The 24,621-nt window shown below is 43.1% G+C and overlaps 1 protein-coding gene across 1 annotated transcript in view; it reads right to left on the bottom strand.

Annotated features, from left to right (window-relative positions):
* LOC120848651 (venom metalloproteinase antarease-like TtrivMP_A) overlaps positions 1-24,402 on the bottom strand; it is a 79,373-nt gene extending 54,971 nt beyond the window's left edge. The window contains exons 1-9 of the mRNA XM_040220663.2: positions 24,381-24,402; positions 24,107-24,193; positions 20,803-20,960; positions 19,757-19,849; positions 19,250-19,367; positions 18,188-18,229; positions 17,548-17,675; positions 17,337-17,408; positions 3,627-3,760 (exon numbers count right to left, since the gene is read on the bottom strand). Coding sequence (XP_040076597.2) covers positions 3,627-3,760; positions 17,337-17,408; positions 17,548-17,675; positions 18,188-18,229; positions 19,250-19,367; positions 19,757-19,849; positions 20,803-20,960; positions 24,107-24,193; positions 24,381-24,402 — 854 coding nt within the window. The remainder of the gene's footprint in view (positions 1-3,626; positions 3,761-17,336; positions 17,409-17,547; positions 17,676-18,187; positions 18,230-19,249; positions 19,368-19,756; positions 19,850-20,802; positions 20,961-24,106; positions 24,194-24,380) is intronic.
* Between the last annotated feature and the right edge of the window lie 219 nt (positions 24,403-24,621).

The following is a 24,621-nucleotide window of genomic DNA, read 5'->3' as shown; positions in this document are numbered from 1 at the left end:
TTCCACCTTGAGGGAAGGAATCACATCATAGCTGTTGACTATTACTCCCAATTTTTTGAACTCGAAGAACTTCATGGGACACAAACGAAGCATGTCACCCATTTTTTCGATCACCTGTTCGCTCGTTACGGTGTCCCGGATATGATTCGGTCGGACAACGGCCCACAGTACAGTCCACCTGAATTTAAACAATTTCTGAGTGACTGGGGAGTAGAGCAAGTGACATCTAGCCCACATTACGCACAAAGCAATGGCGAGGCGGAGAGAGCTGTTCAAACAGCCAAGAACATTCCCAGGAAATCCGACAACGTTGCTGAAGTTCTTGTGGCACACAGCGCAACGCCGGGTCCCGAGGGTTACTCACCTGCAGAACTTCTCATGGGCCGAAGATTAAAAACGAATGTTCCGACAATACCTGACAGACTCGAACCAAAATGGAGACACAGATCCAGGTACCGACAACGGAACAAAGCTCTCCGAAAAAAAGAGGCAGCGAACTACAATGTTCGACACCGAGTGAGAGAGAGATCCCTCTTGCAGCCAGGTGCAATAGTTTACATCAGACAAGGGGCCCAACAACAAGGCACCGTTGTGGGACCTGCACATAGTCCGAGATCTTACAGAGTGCAGACAGCTGGTGGAAGTTCGCGTCGCACAAGAGCACACCTACAGACACAGACTCGGGGAAACAATGCCAGCAATGCGGAGGCAGGCAGTTCAAGAGAAGCCTGCCGAACCACACGCAGTGGCCGAGCAGTGAGACCGCCGCAGCGCCTCAACTTGTAAGGCAGCGACTCGTTTCTCAAGAAAGGGAGCTGTCGTGTATCGTTATCTTCACAGATGGCGCCAAGCAAACAATGGGGCCATCGGCAACGCACGGGATACACGAGGCACGTGGGGGACACTCACGCGCGGGAGATCGAACCAGGCGGAACGATCTGCGATGCTGCTGAGTAAATGCTTGTTTTAAACTTCGAGCTCCTCAATTCCTGATCGGAAACACGACAGGTATTAGCTCCGATTACAACATAAACTTATCAGAATGCAAGTTTGAATTCCCTCCCTATTGGAAAGACCAGTTCAAACTGGTACCAGTTTCAAACTTGGTTATTGCTCCAATTTGACCAGTTTCATAATGGTTGAACTGGTCACACTGGTTGGCTGGTCAAGGCGGTTCAACTGGTCATACTGGTTGACTGGTCATGATGGTTGAACTGGTTATGGTGGTTGAACTGGTCACACTGGTTCGACAAAAATTATTTTCATTCGTTCACGCCACCACTGCGCTTCGGAAATCCTTATTATAGACAAATGTAGACACCATACGCCTACTACAAGTATCAGCTGAACATACTTGAGCACATACACATACACGGCAGATACAAATATCAATACAACAGCACACTAACCTGATCACTACTACCCAGCTCTGCGTTTCCGTCTTTTATACTGGTCGTTTTGAACGTACGGAATTTCTCGGTGACCGCCTAAGCAATAAAAAATATTCCCAGAATGTTTATTTTTTTCCAGCAATGTCATACCTCTGAGATTATTTTAAGCGGCACAGGGGATTAATCTCTTAGTAAAACGTAAACGCTCAATCATACCGTAATTGTTTGAAAGCCAATAAATCAAAGTGAGAAAGCCAAAGAATAAAGTGAAAAAGAGGGATCAATCTGGTTATCAGTTTGACCAGTTCGGCCAGTCTGGTGACCAGTTCGGCGTCTGGTGACCAGTTCGGCCAATCTGGTGACCAGTTCGGCCAATCTGGTGACCAGTTCGGCCAATCTGGTGACCAGTAGGCCAATACGGTGACCAGTCAGGTCAATCTGATCACCAGTTAGAAGGCAATCTGGTGACCAGTTAGATAAATATGGTTACCAGTTATACCAGTCTGGCTACCAGTTGCACCAGTTTATTTCCTGTTAGACCAGTATGACCAGTCTAAATACCAGTTTAAACAGTCCAAATACCAGTCTGACCAGTTACATTTTCAAACTGGTCTTTCCAATAGGACTCACACTTCATATTTTTCCCAAAAGCCATTATGTCTTGACTAGAAAGAGATTTCGGTCGAACGAAAAGGCAACAGAGAAATCAGTCGCGTATTTGAGGGTCTCTAAGAAATTTCGTTCCAAAAATTAACAGAAAAGATCGGAAGACCTTGCATCATGTGCGTTCACCTTCGAGGGGATTTTGTTTTCAAATACCATAACCTGAAATGGTTTTCCTTTCATTTCATATTCATTTCGGAAAAGTTTCGATATATCCTACTGTACTCCCAGGAAACGCTACTAGCACAGGAGCTTCCCTGTCATGGTAAAATGTTATTCTGCTTGGTAAAAATTAACGACGTAGTTACGGGGATCACACCATATGGGGTAAAGTGTCGAAGGCGGCTCGAGTATTACACACGAGCACTGCGTAATCACTCGAGTTAGGCTCGTGAGAAAAAACAGCGAGACGAACATTTGAGTAGTAGTTTGCGTCTAATCACTGCGGTGAAGTGAATAGCCCAGCTCTACAGGGTAATTCAAGGAGAGGCCAGGCTCTTTAAATCGACCGCAAAATTCGGTTTCTTAACCTATCGCGCTACGACTTTGTGCAACGTTGCCCGCAAATGATGTATTTTTTTAGAACATTTGCAAAAAGCAAATTTACCTGAGGAAAAAGTGAGGAAAGACAAAGGCTTAGCTCCTATGGAAACTGAGCGAAGCCACCGGTCTTCAAACAACACGGCGCCGTTTCGCACGGGAGACAAGAGATGGCGCAACGAACGCCGAAATCGAACGAGCATATGGCGCCGAGAGCCGGCGTCTTTTTTAGCAGACGATTTCATCGACTAAAAAACGGCGCGCGTTCCGCAGGCGGCCTCAGACGCAGGAACAAAAACAGGCGCGGTAACAACACGGAACTGCATTTCATTGTCTGCTAAAGACGTCGTATGCTCGTCCGTTGACGGCATTTGGGGTTGCGACCGCTTGCGCAATTTCTTGTCTCCCTTGCGAAACGGCGCCGTGTTGTTTAAAGACCGGTGGCTTTGCTGCGTTTCCATATGATGTAAGCCTTTTTCTTTCACTACCCTTTCCTTAGGTAAGTTCGCTCTTTGCAAGTTCCACAAAAAAAAAAAAAAAAAAAAAAACTCCATCTGTGGGCAACGCCGCACAAAATCGTAGAGCGATAGGTTAAGAAATTAAATTTTGCGGTCGATTTAAAGAGCCTGACCTCTCATTGAATCACCCTGCAGTAATACCCCTCCGGCCTCCGCCAAGGTTTTGCCACTTTCCTAAATAGAATACGTAATAGAAGATCATGTGGCCACTTGTTCCGGCAACGAGTTGAAAGCTAACTGTGCTCGTTACTGTAAAAAAAAAAAAAAAAAAAAAAAAAAAATTAAGTTTGCTTTTGTGTTGAAATAAAAGCCAATCCGTATTTCGGGGGTTATGGAAGCCAAAGATTTGATCTAAGCAGTGCTTAATTTATTGTAAGCCCGCAATTTGTCGCACGAACGCCTCAATCTATCACAAATCCTTCGGGATCATTGCATCGCCATAAGGAACTAGGATATGTTATCTCTGCCTCACGGCACAACTCAACCTCAGGCTGGATTAAGTGATCTTGCTTACCCAAAGAGCATCAGGTAGAAATCGGCAGGCCTTTTGAACGTGGTGTTTTTGGTGAATTGTCCAAAGCCGTTTATTGACTCAGCCGCTGAGACTATATTATCTTCCTCCACAACAAAATACTCATCTTCTTTCGTCTGTAAACATGAAGAATTAAACGAAAATATTTATATTTTATTACTTTTTCAATTACAAATTAGACCGGCGTTGAAAAAGGTGCTTGGTTATCATCGAAAAGTAGCACTTCCTAGACGCAATAATGTTTCTAGGTCTAATTGTTTATAAAAATGCGCGATACTTGGCATTGAGTCTACTAAGCTAAATGAAACATACGCACCTTTGCGAAAACGAAAAAGAAACGAACTAGATTTGTTTTGACAGCGCCATCTGTCACGAAAAAAATAAAGATTGTACAAAATTGAAATAGAAAAGGATTGGTGACCTCGAAATAAAACCGACGTCTTTGACGGCGCGAACAGAAGCGATTGCGTAACTTTGATTCAGACAGATAAATCGCCAATTGCTCTTGATTGGCACTATCACTTTGAGGCATATGTCTTCGTTTTCTTATTCATTTACACGGTGTTATGTAATCGCGCCATTAAAATAGTGCAAGGTCATGAAGGAAATCAGTGGTTTCTTTGTTACCCTCACCGAATCATAGGAACCCTTCTTCGCAACACAGACCGACGCTCCTTTCTTACATTGTTCGGGGCCACAACATACCATCAGATATAAGATATGTGTGCAGGCACGCACGAGCACCGCCCCCCCCCCCTCCCCTCCCTCCTTTCAGGCTTGTTCGAAACCATTTTTTTTTTCATTCGATTAGAGGGATACCATCTGTTTGCGACAAACATATCTTTGTTTTATTTCTCACACATCACACACTGGTACAACGAATCGACTGCAACTTTTCCTAGGAAAAAGTGCCTAAAAAAAAAAAAACGGGTGGGGTCATTAATTATTTTGAGTGGTAAGAAAACTGTGCTTAAAATATGAAAGCCCCTTACACCCTAAAAAAAGTCCGGACGTCTACTTTCCCGCACAACACTCGGAAAGCCAATCACCGCAACTTGCGGAGGCAGTTTAGCGAATGACGGTGCCGAAACATAATTTTAGACCAAAAAACGTGTCTGAGTTGTGACATTAATCAATGCAAAACGTCAGGCTTGCATTGCTTAATATCGCAACTGAGACTGCGTCTTTTGGTCTAAACATATGTTTCGGTCTCATCATTCGCTGAGCTGCCTCCGTAAGTTGCGCTGATTGGATATCCGAGTGTTGTGCGGGAAAGTAGACTCACGGATTGTTGCTAGAGTGTGTAGCTCCCTGTAAAACCGAATTAGAGCGCAGCTCTTGAGGAGGCGGAGGGAAGGGTACTGAGAAGAGCGTATACTCTTTCCTCCTCCTCACCTCCTCATCCTGCCTGCTACTCGTCACGGTTACGCCGATGGCGACGGCGACGCCATCGTCGTAACTTTGAGGTCACGTGACTCTCGTGACCTCACGGGGTCGTGTCACCTCACAAGGGTGACGTGACGTCGCCGGGGCCGCGTGACCTCACTAAAGTCACGTGACCTCGCGAGGATCACGTGATATTACGGGGTTACCTGACCTCACGAAATTCACATGACGTCACCGGTGTCAGGTGACCTCACGGTGGTCACGTGACCTCACGATTACGCCGACGCCGCTTAAGCCAGAAACAGTCGCCTAAGATCGGCGCTCCAAAAGAACGGTGCTGTGTGGTCAGTATGCTGAAGGTTTTCTGTACAACCTATTGCTTTTGTTTCTGCAAAAGAAACAACCTATCAATAGTTTTTTGTTGTTGTTGAACCCCAAACTAATAAACAGTAATGGAGATGAAAGCAACTAAAGCATTGCACAACTGACGCTTTAACCAGCATGGAACCAGCAATCTAATTTTGTATAAAGTACCACAGATTTTAAGATGCTTGCATGCATTTTATTTATATGAGGCGTCCAGCTTAAATTTCTCCTAACAATTTATAAACGTTTACACGCTGGATCACAGAGTCTTGAAATTTTAAAAAAATTTCACAATCGTCAGGTTTACCTTGTGGCCTAAAAATTAAATATTTTGTTTTTGTAATATTTAACTGAAGTTGATTAGAGTCAAACCACTCAGATAACTCGATGAGCCACGTGTTATCAGTAACTTCTAGATGACGTAAAAATGGACCAGAAAAAAATAAGCTTGTATCGTCGGGGTACAAAACTATTTCAGGACTGTTTTGGGATAGGCACCAATATCATTAATATAAATAATTAAAAAAAACAGAGGACCTAAAATAAACCCCTATGGAACCCCATGCGAAATTTGTTCTGGCTTGGACCGGTATCCATTAAAACACGTATATTGTGACCGACAGGACGAGTAAGTACCTATGCACCAAGTCTAAAGCAACACCTCGAATTCTTTAAAACGGTAGCTTATAAAACAATATGGCATGTTGAATGAAATCAAACGCTTATCTGTAGTGTAAAAATATTCCAGTGGTAAATAGTTTATTTTCAATATGCTGATTAATTTTTCTTTGATAATGTGTAGCGCCATTTCTTTTGACATTTTTCTCAAAAACCGTATTGTTGCATAACAAAGACATCTCTAACATTCAAAAATTTGCATAAGCGTTTAGTTTATCAGATGTTCTAATACTTTTAAAAACAAATTAAGTACGGATATGAGCCTATAGTTATTAATGTTCTCAAAAGAACCTGGGCTTTGTGCAAAACAGCAACTCTTGGAATTTTCATGCCGTGGGGAAAAGTATTAGTTGCTAATGCAGTGTTACATATATGCAGTAGAGGAGAACACAACAGATGCACGACAGCTATGATTCGTATGGCCTTGATATCATCTGCTGTGATGATTAACGTATTTCGGTAACGCCTACAATACTGCTGCCGCGCCCACGATGCAACTCAGAAAACAGAACAACTGAATTCCGAGTCCCGACTTTTGCTTGACCTCTGCTATTTCCCCACTGAATTTAGCGGGGAAATTACGTCACATGACTTTATGTCACGTGACCTATAAAACATATTGTCTCTCCGCCTAATATAGCGGAAGAAGTGATGTCATGTGACTTGGTCACGTTACCTAAACGAAATTTCAATTTGCCTTCTAGATTTAGCTAGGATGACCACCCGTCCCGCGACTCGCGGGTCTGTCCCGCATTGAGGGCTCGTGTCCCGCGTCCCGCAAGAAATTCCAAAATCTTCAAAATGTCCCGCATTTCACACTGCTGTAAACTTCACTGCGAAAATTATGGCGCTTCCGAACGGGGAACCGCGGAGGTCACTGATAAATCTGTGAATATCGATGCTATATAATTTTCTTGCCAAGCACTGCGGGAAGCAACCGTAGTTCTTGCAAGAGACTCACGCACATGCGCCGTTGTGCCTCTCCCCTTGATGGCAAAATATTGCAAGCGAAAATTGCTCGCCAAAAGCTGAAAAATGAACTATTGTATTTTCAAATCATACTGTATCATGCGAAAGGGTTGTTGTGGAAAGCTTTTTTCTTTTTTTTTTGAACACAGCCACAGAAGGCAAAAAACCTGCAATTCACAACGGTCAATAAAACAACAACATAAGGTTTTATATTTGTGTAGGAGCATGTTAATATACGAGTAAGTATCGACAGGAAACAATAAGCCGAAAAATGTTTACTGTTTTTTTATTTCCTTTTGATGCATACTGGGGTCTGGTGCAGTCGATCTTTATGTTTTCAACTAGATACTTTTAATAAAATATATACCATTACAAATAAACAAAAGTATATCAGTGTGGGTGAAACTTAGTTTATTTGCCGCGTACAATTTTCAGGTGTATAATACGCTTTCGGACAGCACAGGATTTCGGGGTGTGCGCGTTGGTGAATTTCCCTTAATACTTATTTCTTGAGTCGTGAAAATACTGTCCTCCTCTTACTAAACCCCCCCCCCCCCCCCTCCCCGGTCAGGGTGTCCCGCATTCCACCGGCAGGAAGGTGGTCACCCTAGATTTAGCAGGAAAATTTACGCCACGTGACCTCAACACCAATTCAGTTTCTCCGCTAAATTTAGAAGAAGAAATGACGTCCCGTGACTTTGTGACACGTGACCAACACACGAATTCAGGAAAAAAGTTGTCTAAGTGGGAAGGGTAAATCACTTCCGGACATTTTTATCTAGTTTACTGCCATGCCCGTTGTCATTTTACACAAATTTCTAAACCTGTGGTAGTTTCTATGTTAACTATTAATATTTTCATTATTTATGTATTATATATATCCCAATTTACTGTTGATATAAAGTACGCGTGGCAAATGACAGAGATGCCGACGGACGTGTGCGGTGAGTACTCCGTTCGCTTCTACGCTAAGCAACATTTTTTGGCTTGTTCGGGTCCAGATGCAATCGACGATATCACTGCAAATGTTTTGGCGTACGCCAAGCAGAATACGAAGTGCTAATGCAAAGCGGTTTGAGTGGCTATAAATGCACCGAGTGTACCAGGTTTCGCCGAACATCGTCGAACGACCATCCGGACACCGACGATGACCGGCATGACCAAGCGAATGTGTCACGATGAGTGCGCCTTCGGAGAGCGCTGCTAATGGGTCGGGTCCTTGGGAAACGGCTGACCTGGTTCATCTGCTGCACAGCATATCTACGAAATCGGAAGTTCTGACGGCTGGAGGTGAAGAGCCTCAAGTCAGAAAATACCTTTTAAAGCTCGGAAATTGGCTTGCTGAACAAAAGAGCGCTCGAGCGACTGCCTCTGGCTGCAGGACCTCACACATCTTTTGCGGCGGCCGTGCGTTCATCTGAACCATCGGCAAGATGGCCTCCATTGAACGCGGCGGCGGTGCAGCGGCCATCTTCGGGTGAGGGTGCAACGCTCGAGCCTAACGATAGCTTGGCGGATGGCGATGTTCCCACTGTTGCTTTTCAAGTTCCTTGTCTTCGACTCCTGTGTTGCGGAAACGACGTTCACCGACATCAACCGGCACAGCCAAGTCTGAGAAGGTAGACGCGGTGCTTCGCCAACCGCCCATGAGGGCACTCTTTGTGTCCAGGTTACATACGAACACATCTGTGCCGAATATTGAGGATCTGATAATCCCTTTTCTTGAACGTAAATTTGTTAGCGTCACTAAGTTAAAACCGAAATACCATTCCTATACATCGTTCCACGTCGCATGTAATCAATCTGATTTCGAAATATTGAACAAATCAGAACTTTGTCCAGAGGGAGCGATCTTCCATCCATTTTTTGAGAAACTGGACATTTCGCGAACTTATGTGGTAGGATCTGAAACTGCTGTGAATGCTTAGGTCATTGGAGGCACATTAGCAAAACACACGGGGCTTGCGTTCCAAGTCCAGTGAGTTTGTGTCGATTATTTTACTGAGCTTTTTTACATCATATGTTTAACCGAGGCATGGCTATGTGCCGGCATTTCCGACAGCAGCTATTTTCCTCCAGCCTATGATGTGTTTCGATGAAACAGGGATTATGCTAACACGGGCATGAAATTGGGGGAAGGAGTACTGGTGGCCGTTAAGTCTTCAGTTCAGTGCAGCCGGAGGAAGGATTTGGAAACGTATGCCGAGTGTGTTTGGGCAGAAATACCCACCAGTGATGGTTTTAACTTTTTAGTTGGTAACTATTATTTCCCTTCTTCTTTTGATGATGTAGAATTTGTAGAACATTTTGAAACCGTTCAGAAAAACGTTAACTTTTCTAAATTTCGTGTTCTGATATACGGTGACTTTAACTCTCCCGGAATTGATTGGTCAACCGGTGTTGCTTCTTGTTCATCAAGTGTGACTTCTAGGAAAACCTCTTGGTTACTTTTGTTCATATATTTTTTTTTTTAAATTTTCATTAGTATAACGCATTTGCGAATAGTCATGGAAACGTGCTAGATTTATGTTTATCAAATGCTCCATTTGATCCTACGATTCCGACTGCGAATCCGTTAGTGCCACACTGTTAGCAAAAATAACACGCCCAGACGTGTAAACCGTTGTCCCATAGCGGACACGTCGAAACGTGTTCGTTTTACACGAGGCCATCTGTGTTTTTCGTCTACTCATGAGGTGCTGTGTAAACTTAACACGCTACACCGTGTCTGCCTTCCGCAAAACCGTTTCGAGAGTGTTCCTTATGAAACATGGCGGCCAGCGGCCGAGAACAGGCGAGAGACGAGCCCAGCGAGCCGCGCGACTTTCAGCCGAATTGAAAGCACACAGGGCGCGTTAGTTCTCGTTCGATGTCTTTTATACACAGTAAAGTCTCCAAGCGGCGGACGTAGCTACTTGCAAAGGTACGTACGTGCGTTGTCGGCGGTCGGCGGCGTCGGTAGCTTCGACAAACCGCTAAACAAAACAAAAAAAAAAAAAAAACGAATGCCGAACTCACATGAATAAATAACTTGAGCAAACTATTTAGAATCGGGCGGTAACTTCCGCCACCTATCGAGCTTTCTAGCAGCCTGTTTTTAAAAAAAAGACGAGTCTGTTAACACTGTGAACGACCACGACTACACAGCAACCCTACATACAACGCAGGCAACACAGCACACAGCTACACAGCACCGACATGTACACAAACACAACAACCGACACTACGCCCGACACTTCCTACTCGATATCCATTTCTCCCCGCGGCGCATATAAGCTTGACATGTGCGGGTGAGCTCTTTGGTCGCTGACCATTACAGATTTATAGAAGAATACACAAAACACGGCGCAATGGACAGCCGTGTGTTAGAACTGTTTGCATTTAAAAAGTATGGAGGCAAAATCTATAATGTTAGTCCGTTGCAATAAATAACGATATGTTAACAATAAATCTTAAACCGCTCATGAAAAAGTTCAAATTTTTGTTATTTTCTTGCTTGACCAGTGTTATGAGCAGTCCGACTAGCTTGAATCAGATAGGAAAACAAATGATTGGGATTTTGTCATTACGTATACAATAATAAATGAAAATGTTCCTTGCGCAAACCATTTTTTATATATTTTTGTGAAGGACATCCGGACATCCGCCCAACACTTCACTTCCGCTAGTTGCAGTAGTTGCAGTACGGGAGCAGACGCCTTCACTTTTGGGGCGTTTTGATGCAGTTTGTTGTCGTATGTCATGTCGTGTCGAGAAGAGCGGTGGGGCTTGGGAGTTTGTGACCGGTGTTATTCGTGAACACTGGTGTGGGGCGCTGATGCGTCTTTTTTTTTTGTACTGCCACCACCCCGAACTTTGAAGATACACGGGCCCGTAGCAGTGCATTAAGCTGAATCGCGAGCTCCTTCTCTGTTGACGTCGCTTTCCTGGTACCACTCGTGGATACTGCAAGCGTTTAAACAGTGTGCACCGTCTCGCCTACATCCCCGGTGACGTACTCGACATGTTGAAACTTATTGCTTCCGTCATTTTAGAGTACGCATGGCAGTTATCTCGTTGGTCTGGTTTCGGTTATAAAAGCAAGGCAAAACGCTCGTAGTTCCCGCCCTCAGTACACGTTGGACATCTTCCACACTTTGACACCAGGTAACTGAATGAACGAGGATTTACATTCACTTCCGAAGTTACTCTCGTCACTTCCTCACCGTTGAGCAGCAGGATGAGCTGGCGACAAGCCGCGGATGAAAGGCTTGAACATCAACAGCCCAAGCGCACTCGGTGCCGATGCGGGCGACGCGGGTTTCTGTCAACCGGGAGGCCAGCACAAACCGTGATCGTTTCAGCTCTTCTTCATGACACGGTGTTGCAGAGAGCAGGGTAAAATACAGCTACACGGATCACCGGAGCAAACGACTGCTATCTTAAATCTTGGCTTGTGATTGCGCCTTTGTAGTAGATCATCTTATTCGTTTTGCTGGAGAGACGCAAACGATGGGCATAACAAAATCGCTTGCATATTCCGCATATCTTACAAAAGCATTTACCCTGTCACCTTGCGAAAAGCGCGAAACACGGAGTCCCCACCGTCCTAAGCTTCCCGTTTTTTACCTGCTTTAGAGCTGTTTGTACCTGCTAGTAGATATGCCTACTGAAACTGAAACAGGGCAGTGCCAGAGAGAAAGAGACAAAGTTGGGAAAGCTTGCTCGCTCTCCAATTTCTCAACTCTCAAGTGATTGTATCATAATAAATGCACCAACGCGTCTTCCAAAATAAAGAAAGAGCACTACGTTCACAACATAAAAAATGGTCTCAGTACAGGCATCTGTGGGCAAATAGGAAACCTTGCCCTAATTTATTCACGCCGCATGATTGGCGCAACAAACTTGTTGCAGGACCGAATCATCTACTCGAGCGGTGTGCGTCGCTATGCAAACGCAGTCCAACACGAAGCATAAAAAACGCCAGATTTAAGACAACAATGCGGAGTCCATTATTCAATTAAAACAACGTAATTTTGTTGAAAACGCCCGCTGCTTCTTACTCACGGTATCTGTCGGGATACTGCCACAGTTTGGAACGGAACGAAGGAAGATTCTTTTAAAAACGCTCGCTGCGTCCTCCCGGACCAGCTGGACCGGATCAGCTGACGACGACGGGACTGTACCCGTTGAACCTCCACCACGCAACAATTTGCGCTCCGTGTTAAAAGCGTGGTTCAAACAGACCCGGAATACAAAGCACCGCACCACATACGACGAATATTTCAGCTCTTTTTCGCATCGCCGGGTTGCACCAAACAGAACGAGATCGCCGAAGTCAACGCCGCGCTGTCGTGAACCTTGGCTTGTGGTTGCGAACTCGTGGATCCTGTGACTCCCTTCACTTTCGAAGCACACACGACGATTAGGAATGCTACTTTCCGCCTTCCAGGAACATCACAGGGGCACTTTTCCGGTCACGTCTTCACTATGTGCTCGCAAACTCCGAAGCTCTATGCGAAGCTTCTCGCGTCCCGTCAAACCAAAACAGTAGCGGCGCCATGCGTACTTGCCAGATTTTCTCCGGTCAAACAAAAACAACGAAAGCCAACCAGCGCTTGCTTCCAGCGTACATCGGCGTTGCGCTTGCGCCGTGGCCAGATCGCTTGCAGTTGAAGGTTGAAGCAAAAACGAAACCAACTGCAATGTCACGTGTTCACATCGAGGACACGCTTTTTATATCCATTTTAACTTTTTGGAACGAATAATTAGACCCATGACTTTATTTGTGGTGTCTAAGAAACTGTTATCAGGACCCCTAAACTAAATACAAACATGGGCGACAGGGGGGAAGCCGCATTGCCATCGACCAGAAGATGGCGGCGAGCACGGTAAGCGCGGGTTTCGCCAACGTCCTGCGACATGGCGCAATTGCTTTTGGTGCATATCTGTCTCCGAGACATGTTTCTTTCCGCGGCATTTGTCTCGACGGTCCTTTCTAAGTGTGTCCCCAAGCATTCCGGTGCTTCGATAGCCGGCAATGCCGCGGTCGTCGCCGGGGGCGATGCGTGTTATCGAGGTCGGCTACACGGTTATGCGTGTATGACCGAACCAAAACACGTTTTTTACAACCTCGCATGATTTCTGAACGAATTATTCGTTACTCATCGTGTAAATTTATGGTAATTTGTGTAAATAGCGTGTTTTTCACCCCAAATATTCGCCAAATAGACGGGACTTTTGTTAACAGTGCAGTACATGCTTATCACTCACCTTTCAAAACAAAATGCTGCTTGTCATGTAGGTTTCGTGTTAATAAAAGTTCTGCAGCGTATTGTTGTTCTCGGGGGAATTATCTTGGCTTGTGCAAACTTATGGAGCCGTATGACTGGTCGGATGTCTTAAAGGGACCATGAAATGACCTGTTTCCTTTTGCAAGATAAGTTTTACATTAAACCTTCAACGTTCACGGAATGCCGAACAGGCATCCGTTTTCGCCTTGGTTTATTAACTTCTACACAAAAAATTAACGAAATGTCGACTTTTTCTTTCTCTCCAAATGACCGCAAAACAAGCTGCGGCGTAATTTTGACGGTCGTGACGTACGCTGGGACAGGAACCGGAAGTTCTCTCGGCAGTAGGAGAATGGGAGCGTTAGCGGATGCGAGTTGGGGTGCGCCGGTAGGTTTTACTGCGCTGATGTCACCGACGTATTTTCTCAATCGGCGCCTCTCATCGGCGCGACAGCCATGGACACATCGCAGCTGAGCGAAATTCAATGAGATATGTTGCGCTACAGCGACAGCATGGGACTAGTCTCATACGCCGGAATGCCTGTTGGGAAGTGCGGCGAGTCTTCCGGTGAAGACTCCAGAAGTCAACCCAACTGTCATTGTTGGTAAAAGGTGGCCCGTGTCAGTCGTTCGCAAAGCGACGTAGCTGTAAACAAATCGCCGCGGCGTTTTTCGCAGCCTCGGAGATGCAGGAGCGAGCCGACGTTAAAAAAAATACGTTTGAACTACGACAGCGTCAGCAAGAGCCACGTAAATACCTTTTCACACTCTGAGCGGACGAGCGCGTTTGATAGTAGCGCTGTATTCGCGCTGTTGGTGAGCGCTTCGGGACCGATCTTTTACGATTTGAACTCAATACTGACGTGGCACTCGGCAAAGGAAAGTTGGCCGGCATTGCACGTAGCTCCCACGAACGTTTATAGCTCGACAGTGACGTGCAGTTGTGTAAGAATAAAAATGGCATACTAATAACAAAATGCACATACCGTGTTACGAAGGTAATCCATACGGCGTTCATTCGAGCTCTATATCACACAAAACAAGAAGATAGAATCGACGAGAGACCCTTTTCGACAACAGTGTTCGTCAACACTGCCTCGGAAAACAAGGAGATGACAAGGGCAAGAGATTGACCTCAGCTTTTAATCTAAAATTGAGGTTAGCGATTAAACTATAATACGGGAAGGGTCCATAAGGGTCGCGCGGGCATATTCCATTCAGCACGCCAGCCGGTCGTGGGCAGCCTGTCGTGGCCAAGTACCGTCGAAGCAACGCTGCGCCGAGTCGGAGTGCCTGCTAGGCCTATATTCTGCGCAGCTCGCTTGGTCGCAGTCGGTGGATTCGTGACCGTCGTGGCTTTTCTCGGGTGTTTGTGGATCCAGCGTTCTTGTTCGTCGTGGTCTGTTTCAAGTAGTTTTTTCTTGCTGCTTGAAGTCGGGAAGTCGGGACGCGCGAGAAGAACATGTAAAAAAATAAACGTTCGTTGGTCGTCGCGACCAGGCGAAGCTGTCGGCCATAGCGATTTAATCGTAAAAAGTGAGTAAGACAGCAGACAGCACCGAAGCTGGCTCTCAGCTTCGTTCACCTCACGATAGATGGCGCTTGGCTGTCAGCATTATCAAATTTTGCAAATTTGATAATGCTGCAAATTTGATAATGCTCCGTAGTTGTGCCTATTTTTAATTCCGGTGATTCTACATTGGTTAACAATTACCGGCCGGTGTCACTGTTATGTGGACTTGCAAAGGTATTTGAAAAAGTAGTTTATAAGCGCCTTTACTTTTACCTGAGCCCAATGATAACTGAAGCTCAGCACGGATTTTTAAAGGAAAGATCGGTAGAATCTAACTTATGCTCATTTTTTAATTTCTCAGTGCCAATTGTGCCCAGTAGGGGACAGGTAGATGCTATTTATTTCGACATATCGAAAGCGTTCGACCGTGTTAGTCATGATTTACTTCTACAAAAACTCGCTCTGCATGGATTCAGTCCACACCTGTGCGCATGGTTTTTCTAGTCATATAAAAGGTCGTCGAAACTCTGTTCGTGTTGAAGAATGCCATTCCGACGAGTTTGTTTCTAAATCCGGGGTGCCCCAGGGGTCCATCCTGGGACCGCTTTTGTTTATTTTGTTTATAAATAATATTGTTTCCTGTGTTCGTGACGCAAAAATTCTTCTCTTTGCCGATGATGTTAAACTACTTTTAAGTGTGAGGACAGTTTAGATTGCACTCGTTTTCAAGCTGACATAGAACATGTTTCAAATTGATGCTTTAAAAACCGCTTGTCGTTTAATTCCGAGAAATCTAAACATATTGTACTATCTAGAAAGCGTGAACTGATTTCTTTTTCTTACAACTTTGAAGGCGCCTTGATACCCTGGGTATCTTTTGTAAGGGATCTTGGTGTCCGTATTGACAGTTCATTTTTTTCAATGAACATGTGTATAACTGTTAATGCTGCGTTAAGAGTGTTAGGCATTATTTCTCGGTTATGTCGGCGGTTCTTATCACCCTCTTGTTTGTTGCATTTGTTTAAGTCACTAGTTAGATCACGGTTAGAATTTGGCTATGTAATCTGGAATTCATTATCTCTTGGTCAGGCAACAGAAATCGGAAGTGTACAAAAGCGGCTGATAAGAATTGTGTATGACCGCTATATTGGAAGGAGGTCTTTTTATCATTATGAAAGGCTACTTCACTGGTTTGCGTTATATAAACTTGCCGTGAGGAGGCAGTTCAGAGATTTTGTTTTTCTTGATAAAGCTGTTCATGGTCAGGTCAGGTCAATGGATTCACTACGATCAATTAACTTCCATGTTCCATCAAGAGCCAGCCGGAATATATTAACGTTTTATCCATTTTGCTTGTACCCTGTATCTCCTTTGTCACGGATTCAATTGGCATTCAATAAGGAACATCTCCTTGATATTCTCACGTGTCTTCGAGAATTTACCTTCCTTGTTTGTGAATGGATGTCTTTCGCCCAAAGTGAGATTTTTCTTTGTGTGTGGTATTTGTAATGGGTATTTTAGTTTTGGCGGTATTTGTATTTTAGTATATTGTGCACCACAGTGGAGACTGAAAAGTTGTTTGTGGGCACAGAAAATAAAGAATTATGATTATTATTATTATTATTATTATTATTACTATACTGAACATATATTTGCATCCGGTACAATTGTGTAAACCTGCTCTGCAGCACTATCATATCAAAAACAAAACATTGTATCAAGCTGACCAATACAAAAATTATTCCAATTTCCAACCTAGAAAACATGAGCGTTAAAAGCATGGTGCAGAATAAAATTCAGGACGATTTAAACCTTTATTTTTATCATGATTTCAATAGTGCTTTAAATCATACCTGTTTCACTACAATAGTTTGAATAAACACATTTCCACAAAAAGAATCCCAAAATAGTTTTATAATCTACCATTTTTCTATCATGCGATGCATTGTATATTCATTGTTTTCTTTTTAAATCAACGAAACGCTAAACAAAACAAAATATCTCATAACGCACTAAAATCAAGCATAAAGCAGGCGTCTGACCAACTTTTTGTACTACAAAGTCAAAGTTTACTAAAAAAAGGCACTTAAACCACACTTTAAATTTACAGTAATTATTTCTTCCTCATTATTTCCAGTTTTTGGATAAACTTATTATTCAATCTGTCATGTTCAAAAATACAGCTAGTGATTAAATGCACTATTTTATTGCTATACTGATGTAAAATATATTAATCTGGTATAACGCAAATGAATCTTATTTAAATCATAGGCATCCAATAATTTATAGTTAAACAAATAGTTATTGTTTTCCACTCACACGAGTCCCCTTGGCAAAGCGCGATCTGATCCAAAATGTTTCAAATAAAAAAGTCCACTTTATATGACAAAAATATTTGTTTTCTTCTAAAAATTTTGAGTTTACAATAATGTTGCACTCTTTGCGGCAATAACAGGACTTTCAAATTTAAAGATACCAATGTGTGGGGTTTGGACAATGAATACGCACCTGAAACCGGAATATTCCAACAAGCTGGAGGTTTATTCGGGGCTTGCGAACCGTCTTGAAGATGGCATTCACCTTCGTCGAAGAAATAAGGCATTCAAACGGGTGTCAGTAATCGGAGCACGAAAGCCTCAATAAGCACTTTTTGTTTGGTCAGTGAAAACGTCCATTATTATATTATTTTTAAAGATGAAGAATTATAAAGCATACGCACGATGTTCATTAGCCTTATGATGTATCGAGCCTGTATATATTTGCTTTCATTGAGGGACTTGTGTATTACACTGTCAAACATGACATACATTTCAGGTCGCCACACGGTGGGTGGCTCTGCAGTGTGACCTAGAAAGTTTCAAATCATGACATGTCCTCAGTGCTCTGCAAGTTTAGAATTAACTGTGTAATCATTTTTTTTTAAATATGCAAGATGCCAGAAAAGTTTATCTTGTTTTCTGTGCAAGATAGTGAAACAGTGTGACTATGATGCAATTAAATGCAAATGTGCAAGCTAGCTGGAAAAGAATCTTGTTCCCCTTCTCCAGGGATTATTTTCGTTATAGTGAAACAGTTTCTCCAATTGAAAGTTTTCAAATTCATTATATCATCAAAGTGCGGTCTCGAATTGTACTTACTCGCGCAGCACGTGCTGACGTCTACTGAATTATTTCAAACCAAAAACCTAAAGAAAAAACTACGGATTCTACTGAGAAGATAAAATTGCATCATAGTTACAAAATGGCCAGTATGTATGCCGCGCATGTAACTAGAATTGTAGCCTGCTCCTTGGAGTTTGTAGAATTGGTTGAGAGGACTGCTGAGAAATGCTAAATGTTTTAAAAACAAAATAAGCTTAATTCTTGGTGGTAGACTTTCATGGGAACGTTCTTCAACGGGAACTGTAAACATCACAGTGATGCTGAATATAAAAAGTAATCGAAGTCGAAGGTTATAACTTTTCAAAGGCATGCTTCTTCAGCAAAATTACAGAGGAAAACTTCGTGTTTTGCTGTCAATTAGTTTTTTGCTTCTTTTCTTTTTTTGTTGGCCCATTTTCGCGGATTTTAGTGGTTAAGATATCTTCAAGATAATTTTCTCAAATTGTTACAATATCCGATGTCAGCGCATGTGTGTTTATCTAAATACCATCACCTCAAAACCGAACCATGCCGAAATGAAGTAGATAACTCTTTTTGTTTGAAAGAAAAGACGACGAAGTGGCATTTTTGATGTGTTACCTAAAAGGTAAGTATTATTAAGTAAAAATATAAGAGACGTTATAATTGTCAGTGTATTCGGCGTCCTAAAAATCATTTGGTGAAACATATTTTTTCGGGAATTTCAAGTGCTACCAATTAAACTATTTAGAAAAATAGAACGGTAACTTTGAACGCACTTAAGGTGTGTTAACCTGAGTATAAGGATATAAGAACTTTTTTCGATTGCCAAACCACTGACCTCTTCCGTTAACTCAGAAAGTGCTAATTATTGGTACGATTTGAGATCATACATACTGTGATACTGTGAATACTCTGAACATCGGATTACATACTCAGATCACTAATACAAGAGCCGTTGAAATGGTGCAAGTAAAAAAAAAATAAGGAAATACTGAGGGGCTGTCGCCTTTTCAAGCACTTCTCCTTTTATTTTCCAATGATAATCAATTAATTCGCTCATTTCGCCACCCATTAAACAGAATGTGTTATAGAAAAGAACGGGAAGTGAATTAATTCATCGAGTGAATAAATGGCAAAACTGAGAGCGTACCAGTATTGACACCGCACGCGAAGCGAACGCTGAAGGAATTATTCGGTCGTACGTTCAAAATTTCTAATCAATTTTGCTTCGGGAAGTCTAGCCTTTAAAGGACGAATTTTCAACAAATATCTAATGTAGTGATTGATTCTGTCACTTACTTTCCAAGTGGATCGCCTCCTCAGGCGTCGGGAGCGGAAATATTCTGTGAGGGATTCGACCGGATTTGTCATGTATTCGCAATGACTCAATTCCATGTGTAAAGTTTAGGTATCCTTCCTGTTAAAAAAAAGTGAAAGATTTCTAAATATTGCAAGGATTGCCCGTTGCAGACTGTTTTTGAATCGCTAACCAAATATTTCATCCTTACTAAAAATTTAATTGGTTAGGAAGAAATTTATGGAGAAAGTATTCTAAATATCAATTGTAAAGTTTTCATAAATAATGTTCTTCAAACGCGGTGGCGATATGAACTTTCAATATCCTTAATACACCTTCATTTTTACGAAACTAAAAAAAACACGGCCGGTTTATAAAATGTTCGCGAAAATCTATGTGGTTAACAAATAGAGGATTTATAAATAAAGATTGCATAACCTCCTGTACATTTGTATAATCGTATTTATTTTTCCTTTACGAATTTATACTTCAAAAATATTTGTACATACCATTTCAATTCCGACATTTGTTTCAGTAATTGTAAAGGAAGCCTTGTGTTCCGAATTTTCATAAACACTATTACGTATGTCTGTAGTATCCATCTGAAAACAACATATTATGAGTAAAATAACTGCGAAGCGATCTTCATAATAGTAGCAGCTGAAATGCTAAGCGGGTATTTTTATAGCCAAGCTATTTATGGCTAGGGTTTCGTGGGTTTTTCGTGTGCGTCAACAAAAACTCAGTACCCGAATTTGGTGCAAAATCGCTTCATTTTATGCAAAAGCTTATGTCTCATCAATTGGATATGCATTTTCGGTAGATTAGCTATCAATAGGCTCCATTTTAAAGATCAGGAGACTCTCAGGTAGATAATAAATGTTTCTCAAAGATTTGGCGCTGTCCGACCCGCGTCAGCTATGTCTATTCTCGCACCGCCCTCTCCTTGTAGTCGCCCCAAACGCTTGTGAGCCTAGTTTCCGTTCCTTCCACTCTCCCGAATTGGCGGTCCCGTCGCGGGTGTCTTTTTTCCTCCGGCTCCTCACGGTGACCACCGATCAAGACAATAAATCTGGACGTACCTTTGTTCAAAATTGTTTGACACGTCTGTGTCATGTGCTAAACAGCTTCGCTGGTCATCCACCTTCACAGACTGGAATCGCTCATGTTTGTTTTTTTGCAAACTATGGCATTTGATAAAAACTCAGTAAATGATTATATTCAATGAATTTCACCGAGACGCAGAACGAATTTTGGGGTGAATGGTTGCATAAATCATCGAGGAAGTAAAACTTTCTCAAAGAATGCAAAAAAGAAATCGTGGGAGTCGGCTCATCATTTAAACTAATGTGCGTTATTTGCGTTATTAATAGCGGAGACAAGTCCGCTTGAACGCTATTTTCGTATGTACGAAAACCTCCAGAGCCACTAGCGGACACATCAAATAACTTCTGAGCGAATAAACAGGTGGAATGCTTATTTTCCAGTTGAATCATGTGAATTTCAATCAATAAGGCGGAAGCATGCTTTCTTGTGAAAGGTAATCTTTCCTTACCAATTCGTGATTCACCTCTCCATACCTAGCGTCGGAAAAATACAGACGGTCCCCTAAAACACTGGAATCTTCCAAGTCAATGACGTAGTCTTTATAAAGTCGAACAGCGCCTCTTGATTTGCCGCTCCTGCTTTCAATCAGAACCGGATACGCAACACCTGGAACGTAACCGCTCCTGTTATCCGACCGTTCCATACTCGCAACAAACTTCTCGGTAAAGAGGAAGAAACAAAACGTAGGTCACAAGTCACGGTGTTTTTCTAATAAAAAAAATCATACCTAGATCTCCCAGCAAAGTTCCCTTTCACAAACAAAGCACAATTAACTCAACAAAAATAAGGAAGCCCTTCTGCAATGACAAGGCGTTGGAAATGTAATGCAATAAAAGCAAACCACGGGAAGCAAGCCTATACTCATGTGAATAGTTCAAACGAAACAAATTCGGATAATCGGGAGAGAGAGAAAGGGGGGGGGGGGGCATCTTGCAGTCGTGTTTCGTTAACACTATTCATTCTTTCAAATGCATTTCTTAATATGCAGCTTGTGAGAAGATATGCTACTTCGCTAGACTTCAAAATGCTATTGGAGTGCCATACCACGTAAAAGAAAGGGACTGAAGAATCTAGATTACCTTGTTGCCAAGTTTTTAATAATTATGGTTATAATCTTAATCTTTTGTACCGCGCCTACGTTCCTGTTCTTGCGAAAACCTTTTGGATATCCGTCAAACTTTTCGCTCTTCGGCGCTCTAATTGTGCGGCACCATGATAAATGGAACCTCGTTTTGGGACGGTCACATACATTTGGTAACTCCGATTCTACACGTAATCTGAACAGTGGCTAAGAAAAGCGCGAGAAGTAATTTTCTCAAATGCCCAACAACGTGAAAAGATTTCTGGCAGTTTGGAACTCGGCAAAACACACATATTACGTGATTGTGCATTCGGTGCACGTACAATGCAATTGCGTTCCGCATTAATAAGCTACATTTGTATCCTCTCTTAATTTGTAGGTGTAATAGGAAGAACCAAGTGCATGGCCTTTACGTAGACCTGACGTACCTCAGACGTTGAATACGTGAACAACTGCTTCCGGTATAATGACCTCGGTGTCTCTTTCTACCTATTTGTGACGCCCTTAGCTGGATGAACTCTGGAGTACTTTGCCTTTAGAACTCGTCTGTGACTGCTGCGTTTAGGATCCTATCGCACCCATGCCTTAAAAGTTATCCCGAAGTGTCCAGAAACGACCTCACAGGAGCCAAGGTGTCATGCTCTTAGATGTCGCAACCCTTGCGCTTGGTGCTAGAATTCCCGGCAAAAATTACTATTGAAAGCTGATACTTTTGGCTCCTACAACCACCGCTGCGACACCGCCAGGATCCTGGCAGACGGCATGGAACTCATATGACGTCAAAGTGCGTATAAAGACGGACAACTTTTTTAGAACGCGGAACGTGGCTTACGTACTGCTGGCTCCAAACCCTTCTTTGGAGCCGGCAATACTTAAGAACGCTGCTTAAACTAAGTTGCCTTGACAAATCGCTATAAAAAAAAGAATTACCATATTTGGTTAAGAGTACAAGAATTTCGGTCGCCACTTCTATGTCACAGATATAAAAACATATAATCACTAGGTTTGCGTTAACCTAGTCGCAATTTTATTTTTCCTGTGTTTTTGAAGACATTTGGATGTAGTACCGGGTGCAACTAGTAGCGGCCAAACTCTATAAATCGACCGCGAAATTCGGTTTCTTAACCTATCGCGCTACGATGTTCTGCAGGTTTACCCACAGGTGGTGCATTTTTTTTTTGGTGAAATTTGCAGTGAGCGAACTTACCTGAGGAAAATGTAAAAGAAAGGCCTGACTCCCTGGAAACGTAGCGAAGTCACCAGTTTTCAAACAATAGGGCGCTCTATTGATTGAAGACCGGTGGCTTCGCTGGGTTTCCATAGGAGTTAAGGCTATTGCTTCCTTTACTTTTCCTCGGGTAAGTTCACTCTTTGCAAAGTTTATAGAAAAATACGCCGCGCCCGTAGGCAACGCTGCAGAAAGTCGTAGCGCGATGGGTTAAGAAACCGAATTTTGCGGTACCTTTATATAGCCTGGCCGCGATTTGAGATACCCGTTAAAATACCAACGTATTAAAGTATCTGAATCAACCCGTCCTGGCATCGGGAGATATAGCGGCATATATTTATATGAGGTCGCTCCTACAATCATTGACAACCTAAGTGAAGGATGTGCTGACTGACGAGCATCTCAATATTTCTTCTATTCCAGTAGGATTGCGGTATTAGAAGATAAGAACACGGAAGAAGCAATCACGAAGCAAGAATCAAGATTATAATATTAAGCCACACCCTGCGTGTCTTATTTGTCAGCGACTATGAAGGAATCTATGAATACAATCAATGCAGTGTGTCTACCCAAGCCCAGAGCCGTATATGTACAGAGTTTGGTCAATGGGAGGCGCGGGCAGAGCCACGGCGTGCATCTGACTCGGAAAGAGGGCTTGGCATGGTCTCTTGACCAACCAGAAGCCGAAAAGAATCCCCAGCGGTGGTAGCGAGAAACAGTTCTGATCGAAGGTCTATGTTCGTATATGGTTTTAATAACAACGTAAGAGTGAAATGGAGGAGCAATTCGTGGTTGAAAATAGGATGCACGTGTTGCTTTGATCATGATCATGCAGAAAGATGTAAAAACCGAAAGCGCTGCTCAACTCTGTTTTGCGGGGACAGATTGTGACCGCTCGGACGGCAGATTCCCAGCCCTCGGCGCTTGGCGTACGGATTATGTCGATCGTTCCGCTTGTCGCCCTCTTCCACCATCATTTCGGATGAGCGTGATTGAAACATCACGTGCACCATATTTTCAGCCATTGAGAGTTACTCCAATGCAATTATCAGGTTTGTTTCTCACGACCACCGCCAGGGTATTATTTCCGGCTTCTGGTTGGTCACATTCGAATTTATGAAGACGCCCTGGAACACGCCCAGCCCGCTCTCGGCCAATGGCACCTCCGCATTTGTCTCCTATACTTCCCGACGAATGGCCGAACTCTCTACATATATGGCTCTGCCCAAGCCTATTTAAACCCTACGCCTTTCCGGGGTATAATGCATGCCGTAACACAAATTATTTCTCGTCTGCAATATTGCGTGCGGAATTTCCATGAGAACTGTTTATTGTGCCCAAAAGCTCGGAGGTTTAAGCCCAAGAGAAAAGTAAAAGTCGATTTTACGTCACTTAAAAAAATGCCATGCAGAAGCGTCGAAATAAATAGAATCAATACATCACCGGCGTGAGCAGTAGCAACGCTGAAAATAATGAGTGTCGCCGAATACATTTTCCGTCGTAAAAACGTGCGTAAAGGAGAGAAAAACACTTGAAAATGTAAGAATGGCTTTGTCACAAACCCTTTTAAAGGGTGAAAAGTTCTAGCGCCCTCTAAACATTTCACAAAATGCGAGATAGTGAAAACAATACGTCAAATGCCGTAGACAGCAAGTTGCATTTGTTATGTTGTTAAAGACAGCTTTTGCACGAGACGAGCACTAACACCGCAACTCACCCTTTCCAAACGTCGGAGCCATCTCGTGGCAGTCTCAATAGCTCCAATTTCTCCGCACTAATGACGGTGATAGAAGGTCAAGATCGTCCACCTTCAAACACTCCCGATTTTGTGAATCAAAAGCGACTTACAAGGACCAACTTGTTAGAATGGATTCTCCGCTTCTCTGGCATGCTTTCAAAGACGCTCGCCTCTCCAAGGGTGCAGAAGCTGCGTAGCGCCGCCATTAGAGCGTCGAGTT

Source organism: Ixodes scapularis, unplaced genomic scaffold, assembly GCF_016920785.2.
Source record: "Ixodes scapularis isolate PalLabHiFi unplaced genomic scaffold, ASM1692078v2 PGA_scaffold6__148_contigs__length_123643588, whole genome shotgun sequence".
NCBI lineage: Eukaryota > Metazoa > Arthropoda > Arachnida > Ixodida > Ixodidae > Ixodes > Ixodes scapularis.
Note: the sequence above shows the minus strand (reverse complement) of the source record. Positions and strands in the feature narration are given on the sequence as shown.